The following is an 11,254-nucleotide window of genomic DNA, read 5'->3' as shown; positions in this document are numbered from 1 at the left end:
ACTGCTTAGTGCTTACTGGTTAAGTTGAGATCTGGAGAATTGAGAAGAAAACATGCCTGAATAAGGCTAGGCATCATCTATTCTTGACTTTATTCACTTTCTTTTGTTGAAAAGAGGCTTACAACTTTGACAACTACTCCTTCAATCTTAGAAGTTTTCTCTAAGCATGTCATTGGTTTCATCACTGAATAAGTGTAGTTCAAACTTCTAACTTCTTTGGGCCAGGGGAGATCTGAGATGGGTTTAGAGTTTTGACTGAAAAAGTTTGAATTGTGATTCAAAGAATCACTAATTATCAACCCTCCCTGTAGATGATCAACATGAGTAAAGGCATAATTTCTAACTACCAGAGCACAATGCCCAGGGGATAATGAACCTAAAGTATGACATTATCTAAGTAAGCAATTCTGCAAACCTTTCCAATCAGAACTGGGAGGATGGCGGAGTTTGTGACGTAGCCCATATCAAATACTACAGCAGCTGGCTTTCCAACAAATTTTGCAACAATCTTCCAACTCATTGTGCAATACAGTAGTGGAAAAATTCTCAAGAATGACGGTTCAGCCCAGGATCAGAATTTGTAGGTCCAAAGTACAGTTGGGGTGGGTGCCAGATCGAAATTGATGTCAATTCACAGGTGGGCATTGATGTATGAAATGAGGGTTTTTGACATTGTGAATGTTTATAATTCTGCAGTAGAAATAAAAAATCTACATTAGGCCTATCCATACTTTTCTGAAGTTTTTAATCCCTGCGCTTTGTCTTTTTAGTTTCCTTTCTTCGCTAGCTCCCTTTCCCCATTGCTGAAGCGCAGCAAAGAAACTGACCACCATTCATTGTTAGTCATTGAGAATTCTAAATTCAATAATAAAATTTTTAAACATTATTATGGCATTTCTGCATGTTTTCATATGAAGATGCACATCTAAATAGATAATTCAAAGAAGAGAAATAGAAAACCCTTTAGTAAACAGAGAAGGAAAGCGAGTACAACATGGTTTACAAAGTCAACCCAGATCGGTTGAAATTGTTTGCAGCTTCGAAATTTTCTTTTTAAAGTCGGGTAATGAATTGAGGAAAGTCAGTTCAACATGAAAACAAGAATTTTATTTTGATTTTAACTTTCACCTGCTATGTTTGAGTAATTATTATAAATGATTTCTTTGGAATCCATGTATGAAAATGCAATGTAAACACGGTTTGATAGACCCAAAATACAGATTTGTTGTTTCTTTTTTGTTTGTTAATAGTTGTGCAAATCATGGAGCATTGGTTTGGGAGTTTATCAACCGTTCAGCCCAGAAATCGGTTAGGGTACTGGCGCTGTTGATGCACTCCAAAAGTCTATATTTGGTTCAACTTCGAATTTGATTATCTTGGATATATTCCGATGTTAAAACTTGCATTCGATTAATAATTAGATCAGATGTGGATTTTGATTTTTCAAACACTAAATTTTATGCTTATGTGATGCTATTCAAGTTTGAAATGGCCGCTTTAGATTACCTCAAGGATTTTATCAAATTAGGGTCATTAAATTAACAATAATTATTTTAGTAGTAAATAATTCACAACAATTAAGACTAAATTGTTGCTTAAACAATAACTTAGTTAGCTTAACTACTAGTAAATTAACAATCAATTAATTTAGTTAACTTAGTTACCCAATTTGCTTAATTAAACTAGTTTACTTAATTTCTTTAATTACTCTATTTACTTAGCTCAATTTATTTAATCAATTAGTTAACTCAATTGGATTAATTTACTTGTTTAGATTGATTAACTTTGTTTATTTAATTTACTTATTCTATTGCTTAATTTACTTAATCATCTTAATTAGTGTAATTTATATAATTTAATTACTCTGTTTAATTGACTTAATCAAATATTTAATTTATGTAGTAAACATAATTTACTTATTTGTTTTAATTAGATTAATTTCTTTATTTCTTAGATTAATTTAATAAATTTATTTAATTAGTTAGTTAACTTACTTAATTGCATGGTTTTAAAATTGTTATTTATCTAGACGGTCAAACAATTTAACCCAAGAACTAGTCAACTGTTCGGTTCAATTTTAGGAGTTTTCTATAAAACGTTGACTTGATACACAATCCACTTACTTGAACAGTTGAACGACTAAACTGTTTGACTTGGTGAATGGTTTTTAGATCATTTTTATTTTAATTATTATTTTTTATTTTTCAAAACATTATGGGCTAATTTGTGTTTGAACTAGACAACCAAAGCACCGGCTGAGAAACTGATGGCCAAAGTGGTTCTATTTTCAAGTTGGTTTTTAAGACCTTGCTTAATTGGCTTAATTATATTTAGACCGATTAGCTTTCTTTATTTAATTTACTTAATTAACTTAGTTTCCTTAATGATGCTATGCCGTCTTACTACCGTTTGGTTACAGCGTCTATACTAGTTCAACGAAGATGGCCGTGGCCGGTGTCAAAGGATGGCGCCGGGATCCAGCTGCTACACGTCAGTTTGATCGGAGGAGGGGAAATTTTGGTTGTGGGTGAAGAGATAGAGAAGAGGGAGACGATCGAAGGGGAGAAGGTGCAGGCATTGTTGTACAGGCCATCGTATGAGCTGAGGACAAAATCATACACACTGGGATGGATTACCTATCACGGATCAACTCGCCAATGTTTAATGTAGACCCCATCTATACTAAACATTGACATGTTAATCCGTGATTGATAACCCAGCCCACTGTGCATGAATTTGTCTCCAGCCAATCCGCAGTGGAGCCGTTCAAGTGCTCACGTAAGAGGAGCACTTAACTAGTTATGTGCCGGCCATCTAACAAGAAAAGGCACGTAGAAATTTTATAATGAAAGCAGTAAGAGCCCTTTCTGAGTGCTGCTACCTAAGCCTTCACTGACATGGTATGCAACAAAGCAAACTGGAGCACAAAAATGAATAATTTTGATCAGCCATTGAATAGCAGGCAACTAAGTGCTAGAGAGAAATGAACGTGGATGCGTTTGGTTAGTGAAAGAAACCATGATGTGGGCGCCTGCGCATTTTATCAAGCAACTAGATTGCAACTTTCGGCACTTCTTATCCTGAACCCAACCATTCTCCTATTTAAAACGTGGGATATCTATTGATGAATTAATTAACAGAGGATTATCTGGCTCTCAGTCCCTCACTTTTCTTGCTTTAAAAGGAGGGTGAGAACTTGTTAATGGCAATAGCCTCATAGGAAAGAGATAGCGCAGAGTAGTTATGGCCCATTGTAAATGTTTCTTAGTACTAGCTTTGGCCTTGATTTTCTTGTTCCCTTGTGTCTCTCATTCATAGCTCTCTGCTTCTTTCTATGACTCTATATGTCCCTTCCTCCTTGATATTGTAAAAGCCAACGTCCACTGGGCTATAAACAGGGATAAAAGGATGGGAGCTTCTCTTCTTCGTCTCTTCTTCCATGACTGCTTTGTAGTTGTATGTACAGTTCCCATTTTCTTATGTCAGTATTAGTAAAATTGCTTGCCGGATTCAGTGGATAGGAAGGTGAATACATTGCTTGAATGAGTCTGATCGATTCAGCTTGTGATGATTAATTTGCCATTTGCAGGGTTGTGATGCAGGTGTGCTACTTGATGACAGCCCCCCAAGTATTGATAGCGAGAAGAATGCCATACCCAACATGAATTCCCTGAGAGGGTTTAAGTTTATTGACAAGATCAAAGAAGCTGTAGAACAGAATGTGTAATGGGCCAATAGTCTCATGTGCTGATATTCTCGCCATTGCATCACGCGACTCAGTCGTTGAGGTAAGTCTCAAGGAACCATTGATTTAACCCAAAAGATTAAGCTGCTAGGTTAGGTCTTTGAACAGGATTCACGCAAAGGCGCATCTAACTTGAAGTGTGAGACCCATCCATATCTTGTGCTGAAATTTAAGTGGTGTTTGACGGGTATTTTCCGCATGTCTTTTAATATGCAGAAAACTCAAAAGGCAAAAAATGGTCTTTTCCTGTTTGGTATTGCATAGACCAAAAAACCAAAGATAAGCACATAGAAAGAATAATAACCAGAAATCAGGAAGCTTCAAATGAAACTTTTGGTCTTTGAGTGCTGAAGATAGCCTTTTCAGTTGTCTTTTAACAGCCCATAGGCCACAACGTGAACCAAACAATCTTGATTTTTAAAGACAAGATCCTAAGGGCAAGAGTTCAGTTTGTGATCTTGTCTACTGGACTGTTGAAAGCTCTACCTAGAAAGATTTGCCAAAGAGCCCCTTAATTAATTTTAATGGGGTGGTAAGGATCAAACACCCAAATGCTTAGGCTGTGTTTGGAAAGAGTGCAAATCTTGGTTCAGTGCAAATATGCACTCTAGTTCAGTTTTTCTAGCGTTTGGCAACAGTTCAATTGTGTATTGATAATGGCATAAGACACAATTTCCAAGTCATGTTTACACCCAAAATGATGAAAGGTAATTCTGCATCAAAAAAAGGAAGCAAATATTTGCACTCAAAGTGATGAATGTTAAAAAGGTATGTTTAGGATTTGTGTTTGCATCCATTAGAACTAAAAGTCATTTGGCAATACAGTAAATTTATCCATGCAGAACTAAACCAACTTCGCATTTATATGAGCCAAAATGCACTCTGCTTATTTGCATTTACACTCTATTTGCACTGTTTCCAAAATCAGCCTTAAGCATTTAGGTACAGTAGACACACATACAGCAGCAACAGTACTAATTAACTCTTTTTCTTTCATTTTTCAACCCACATTTGCTAGACAGTGTAATAGCCCTGCGCTGAAACAAGTAAATCAAAGCCTTTGATTTATTGTCATTTCCCTCCCACCTTGAATCAGATGAAGTGACTTCTTGATGGGCCAATACAGTAGATCCAAGGCCATGATTTTCTGTTTTAGCCCTGTATAAGAACTCTTCTATTTTGGCTTAAGCTTCATGCAACAGTACTAATTAACTCTGTTTTTTCTTCAATTTACAGTTGGGAGGTCCTTCATGGCTGGTGCTACTGGGAAGGAAGGATGCAAAGTCAGCCAACAGAAAAGCTGCAGAAGCTCTTCCATCCCCATTTTCAGATCTTCAAGATCTGGTTAAAATTTTCAGTAATAAGGGCTTCACGGCCAGAGAAATGGTAGCTCTATCTGGAGCACATTCGATTGGCATGGCACGTTGTCGCTTGTTTCGTGATCATTTATACAATGGAACAAACTTGGAACCAGTGATTGCTTCTGAAAGAAAATCAAGGTGTCCTTCAAATGGTGGTGATGATAACTTATCTTCAATGGACCACCAAAGTCCTAATCGGTTTGACAACCATTATTTCCTGGAACTCACCATGAGGAGGGGATTGCTACACTCTGATCAGGAGCTTTTCAATGGGGGATCTACAGATGGCATTGTTTTGACCTACAGAGATGCACAGGCCTTCTACACTGACTTTGCAAACGCCATGGTCAAGATAACTTGAGCCCCCTCATTGGAGATAAAGGAGAGATCAGGAAAAACTGTAGAAAGGTTAATTACTGATAAAAGTTCTCTCTGTGTCTAATATGTTGTGCAATTCATGAGCAAATTAAGAGTGTTCTGACGGTGTACTGTTAAAGTTTACAACTAAAGAAAACTACGAGTTTTTAGCTATTTCAATTATATGCTTCAAGCAGTGGAACTCCATGGCTGTAAATTAAGAGTGTTCTGATCAAATTAACCACTGAACTTTTGAACCGGAATTTGCACCAAATACTACATTGGTGAGGAAATCTCCAACAACAAACTTACCAGAAAAATAATGAATTAATCTGATTTGCAACATACATACATCTAAGAATTCTCAATTCATTCAGAAATATATCCCGAAAAAGGAAAACTAGAAACAAAGAGAGAAACAGAGGGGATGAAGAAAAGGAAGTTATGGAGCATCACCATTCTCAAGGACTGGCTGTGTTCTAATTACTCTGGCTGAAGGCATTTTGCTAGTCCCAATCCAAACAGTATCAAAAGTCTCACCTTCACTAGCTCTTCTTTCCATTTCTCCAAATTTATTTATCTTCACAAAGGTTAAAGCTACAATGCCGACCAAACCCACCAACACCAGCCCAATGAAACCAAAGCCAAACCCAATTGCCCACCATTTCCAGAGCTTCACTTTCCTCTTCAATGGAACAGCAATTGGAGGAACTGGAACAACCAGGGAGAAATGGCCTTGATCGTGCCCCAAACATTCACTTGGGAGTGTCATCTCACTAAGGAGCACTGACCCATCTTCACTGAATGTAGCACATCTTATGGTGGAATTTGATCCTTCAGGCAACACTACCTGAGGAAAACGGATTGAAATGGGATCCCCTCTCAAACTGAGGCTGAGATTGGTGATGCTGGTGGCACTTAGGTTGGATGCATCATAAGCCATGAAGCCAACAACAGGTGCAACCAATGCATAGCCTGGCACAAGGTAGTAATAAGATGACCAATTGCCCAGATTTTGATAGACAATGGCCAGTCTCTTCACATAGGGCAGTGGTATAATCCTGGGTGGGATGTGGAAGGTGCTGAAATTTGCTCCTCTGGCCCAAAAGCTCCCGCTCCTGAGACGCACAACTGAGACTTCCATTCCGGACAGATTAACAGGGAGAGCTGCATTGTACAGCTTGCCTGTACGAGGTCTAACCAGTGCTTTGAAGGCTTTGAAGGCATAATCCTGGAAAAGATCATCTAAGTCATCATGAGTAAGGTTGTTTAAGGCTTGTCCTGAAGAAGAAATAAAGAGACAGAGACAACAGATCACCCAAATGAAATACCACCTTTTTGATCCCATGAAATTCAATCAATGGAATTAACAGAATTTAATTCAGTCCCTAATTTTGATCAAGAATGTTACATTCTAGGCTTGTAACGTTTTATGGAGTCTCTCAACAGAGAGTTTTGGTGAGATGAGACTCCTGTTTCTACACAAAATCTGGGTTCAAACTCACAAGTTAATCTCTCGAAGTCAACAAGCGCAATGAGATATTATCACCGGCTCTCACTGTGCCAAAATGCAAGCAACAGATGTGAATTCTGTGCATTGTTTACGGGTTGAAACTCTCAACCGCAATGCAGATTCTTCTTGAATGAAATTTGAATGCCGAATGGTAAGAGATGCAAACAGCTTTGGAGACAGAGACCCACAGAGAGTTAAGTTGAATGTAGCTCTGACGTTGTAGACTTGTAGCTCCCAGCAAATCTTCTATAGTTCTATATCTTCTGGTTCCATGGGAAGGTGAAACTGAGGTCTGAGAGGAAATCTGATAGGAGAGTGCTATAAGCATGGAAGATGGTAATGGTTCACAAGACAATTTAGGTAGTGTTCTAGGAAGGAAGCCATGTTAGAATGGCTCCCTCAGGAAAATGGACCCACCCACCTTTTAAGTTTTAACTCCAACTGGTTTTCATTTTATTTTATGCTCATTTATTAGAACATCTCCATAGTTTTACGAATTTATTTAAACCTACCTTATAGTATTTATTTTACTAAAACACCCCTATAGTTTGTAAATTCATTTTATTAAAACACCCCATATAGTTTGTAAACTATTTATTTAATCAACCACTCATTAGTAGATGTGTGATCAATAGTATTCAAAATAGAACCAAATAGAGTGGTTACTCAACACTCATGTCTTATTAGGGGCAAAACTAAAATTTTTATTTTTATTTTCTTTTAATTAAATTCATTAAAATAGACATTAGGCTTAAAACATTTTTCACTGCCATCTAATGAAAGGTTAATTAAATAAATCTATTGCAAACTATAGGATATACTTTAATAAAATACAAATTATAAGATAGGTTTTAATAAATCCATAAAACTATAGGGATAATTTAATAAATGATCTTATTTTATTATTATTTTTTAATATAATAATCTCAGTCAATTGAGTTGGAAAAATGCTCGTGGGTTGTACAACTGTACAAGAGAAGCCAACTAGGCTGCCGTGAAATGGACGAGCAATAAATCAATAATATGGTTCCAACCTCCAACAAATTTAAATTTAATAAAATAAAATAAAATAATTTAATTAATATTTTTTTGGGTATAATATTTTATTTCCATTTCCATGTGAAGCGTGGCTACAGTCGGCTACTAGATCGTTATCTGAATTTTGGATGGTTTGTGCCCTGTTTGGCATGTGGACAGTGACATATTTATTAAATTACCGGGTCAATAGAAGAACCTTCGCACTTCGCCATTGCTGGTAAGAAGGCTCCGTATCATGTGACAAGCTGACAACCCCTGCTACAATATTAATTTAGTAACGCCTACAATCTGTTTGATCCGATGACTCTCTCCAACCCGACGCAATTTCACCCCGCCCATTACGATAATAAGTCACTAATAGATGGAGACATAGAGTCCAATTACACCTCACTCCAAATGTTTGACAAATCTAGGCGTCTGTTTGGCATGTTGCCGTTGCTTCAGAAAATGGTGATACATCAGTACTAGATTGGAAAAAACATTGCTCCTGGAAATATATATTTGTTTAGAATCATTTTTTCATAAAAAACAGTGCTTTAAGTCACCTTGGAAATCAATAAGGTGTGGTTTGGAGCAAGGTCGGGGTGTCCATGAAACACCGAAAAACCGAACCGAGAAAACCAAATTGCAAAATGCGGTTAATTGAAATGATCGGTTCAGTTTCGATTTGAAATTTTTGAAAAACCCAAGGACTAGTTCGGCTTTTGATTAACCTACAAAAAAACCGATGATTAACTGAACTGACTGGTATATATTTATATGTATATTTTATATATTTTTTTAATATATGTCACATATTTTCAATGTATTATATATAAATATATATTCATTATATATATAAATGTATACTTATATTATATTTATAATGATCTATTTATAATATATTATATATCATTTATTATTTATAATTTAATATTATACATATATTTTATATAATATATATTATAAATATAAAAAACGGAAAAACCGAAGAATCGAATTGGTCAAAAATCGAAACCAGCAGACCGATTAACCGGTGGTACCGGTTCAATTTCGCTTTGGCGAAATGTTAAAACCAGTACCATTGGTTCGGTTTACAAAAAAGGGCCATGGTTCGATTAACCAAACAGTGGACACCCCTATTTTTAGGAGTTTCAGCTCGTTGCTGCCAACAGGGACATGACATGGCACTGGATAATAGGTACTAATGTTGAAAACGTTTCCTGAAACATTGGTACCAAACAGAAAACATTATTGTTTCTCTAGGAAACATCGTACCTTGCAGCAACATTTTCAAACAAAGAAACAACATTTTCACAGAAAACGGTGCTTCCAACCCACACATCATCAGCACCGTTTTCTTTTTTCTTAGAAAATGGCATCTGCGGCACCAATGCCAAACATATACTAGATGTTTGGAATCAATGTCGTTTCTTTTTTCTTAGAAAACGGTACTGCACAAGCATAATGTTTTCTTAGAAAATGTTTTTTTTTTTTTGGATTTCTATTTGGTACCATTATTGTTGCTGTCACATAACATAGTGTTTGGAAGTGTGGGCGCTTTTTGGGACCGATTTTCAAGAAAAAACGCCCATGCTTCTAAGACCCGTTTTTCATAAAAAAAAATGCTTCTGCCACATAGGCAATGAGCAACACTATGCTGTTTGGTAAGGTGATTTTCATCACCGTTTTTCATGTATGTGCCGACAGGTAAGCACCACAGGTAAGCACCAAATTTGGTGTTTCATGCATCGGTGGGGTCCCGATTTTCGAGGCATGCCCAATTTTTTAATAATCAGTTGAACCAAACAATGAGATACATGAGCGTTTGTTGAAACGTCTATGTGGATCCGATGTGGCACCGTTTTTTTGAAAAATGGCCATGGTTCCAAACATCCCTAAAGTAATTCTCAATGTCATGACAGTATATTATTACTGGAAAAAAACGAAATAACATCGAAAAAGGCATTTTCTCATGCCACACATTTCCTGATTTTCAAGGTGTAGTATGAGAAAACTTTTTTTTTTTCGAAAAAGTGGCTAACCAAACATCATGCGCTTTCCAAAAACCAGATTTCAAACGTGATATTGATGTGTTGTCATTTTTCGAAGAAGCTGTATTGATGTCAAACACCTACTAAATCAAAATTACAATCGTTAAAAAACATCACATAATATATTTATTTGGGCAAAATACATGATGCATTGGCTGCATCTTGATTTAAAAGACATGATTAGTTGAATTATGGTAAATGCATCTTGTTGTTGAACGTGAAAGTATATTTTAACATGATTGGTTGAGATTCGAATTTAACATATAATCAATTTTAGTGAATGCATGGTAGTTGAACTCTATTGTTTTATGATTCGAATTTGGCATGATGTATTTTTAAATGAATGCATGGTATCTTTGTTGATATTTGGCTAAAATCAAGTGTATTATATGTTCTTATTAGTTACCATTTTAATATCTGATACATTAATTTAATTTCTATTCATCACAGTACCTTTCTATTAGGGGTGTTCATGGTTCGGTTAACCAAACTCTAGTTTATTTTTTGAACCTAAACCTATGTTACCTGTTTTTGCAACTCCCCAAATAAAAACCAAATCACCCATGTTTGCCATTACAACCTTCAAGCACCCATGCATTGCACTACTGCAATGGCTTGATGCACCCCTAAGGCTGTGTTTGATGCAAAATTATGACGGTGCAAATGATTTGAATGTAAATTCTGATTTATATTTGTCTCAAACTTTACCTTATGTTGTTTAATTATGATATGAATGAAGTAAAATAAAATAAAACTCAAAACAAAATTAAACCAATATTTGCATTCCATTCATTTGCACTCCCATGTATTTGTAATAGTTCAAACAAATAAAATTGTACTGCAACCACATACAGCCTAATATACTTACATTAAAGATTAAAAATTCAACTGTGACACATCGCTTTATCACCGGTCTCATTCAATTTTTCCTTCATAGATTTTGCCATAATAATAAACAAACTAGCGGAGGGGAGCCTGCTACACAGGGGCTATCACTCGATTATTTTAATTAGCATGAATAAAAATATAAAATAGCAAACTTTATAATTTTAATTATGTTTATATAGAAAGCTAATATTAGTTAGTGTCTTGAGATAGAAGGCTAATATTTTCACATTTAGATTCTTTATTAGGATGACAATTGAGAAGTATTGACTTTGTCAAAAGGCGATATGGTTGTGTCATCTCAATTTCAAAGTGAAAAAAA

The 11,254-nt window shown here is 35.8% G+C and overlaps 1 protein-coding gene and 1 pseudogene across 2 annotated transcripts; one reads left to right on the top strand and one right to left on the bottom strand.

Moving 5' to 3' along the window:
• Window positions 1–3,267: 3,267 nt before the first annotated feature.
• On the top strand, window positions 3,268–5,643 carry LOC148845805 (cationic peroxidase 1-like; annotated as a pseudogene). Its single transcript, XR_016101666.1, has 3 exons — window positions 3,268–3,456; window positions 3,590–3,788; window positions 4,982–5,643. The product of XR_016101666.1 is annotated as a cationic peroxidase 1-like (transcript).
• A 128-nt stretch (window positions 5,644–5,771) lies between these two features.
• Window positions 5,772–6,916, bottom strand: LOC148845804 (uncharacterized). Its single transcript, XM_088952676.1, has one exon. It carries the CDS (start codon window positions 6,809–6,811, stop codon window positions 5,906–5,908), a length of 906 nt encoding a protein of 301 aa, XP_088808802.1. The 5' UTR covers window positions 6,812–6,916; the 3' UTR covers window positions 5,772–5,905.
• Window positions 6,917–11,254: the final 4,338 nt, after the last annotated feature.

The sequence above is a fragment of the Nelumbo lutea genome, chromosome 7 (assembly GCF_056320005.1).
Source record: "Nelumbo lutea isolate HS-2025 chromosome 7, American lotus-T2T, whole genome shotgun sequence".
Taxonomy (NCBI): Eukaryota; Viridiplantae; Streptophyta; class Magnoliopsida; order Proteales; family Nelumbonaceae; genus Nelumbo; species Nelumbo lutea.
Note: the sequence above shows the minus strand (reverse complement) of the source record. Positions and strands in the feature narration are given on the sequence as shown.

Excerpts from the sequence above, each read along its gene's own strand:
- LOC148845804 (XM_088952676.1), bottom strand. The coding sequence starts at position 6,811 with ATGGGATCAAAAAGGTGGTATTTCATTTGGGTGATCTGTTGTCTCTGT.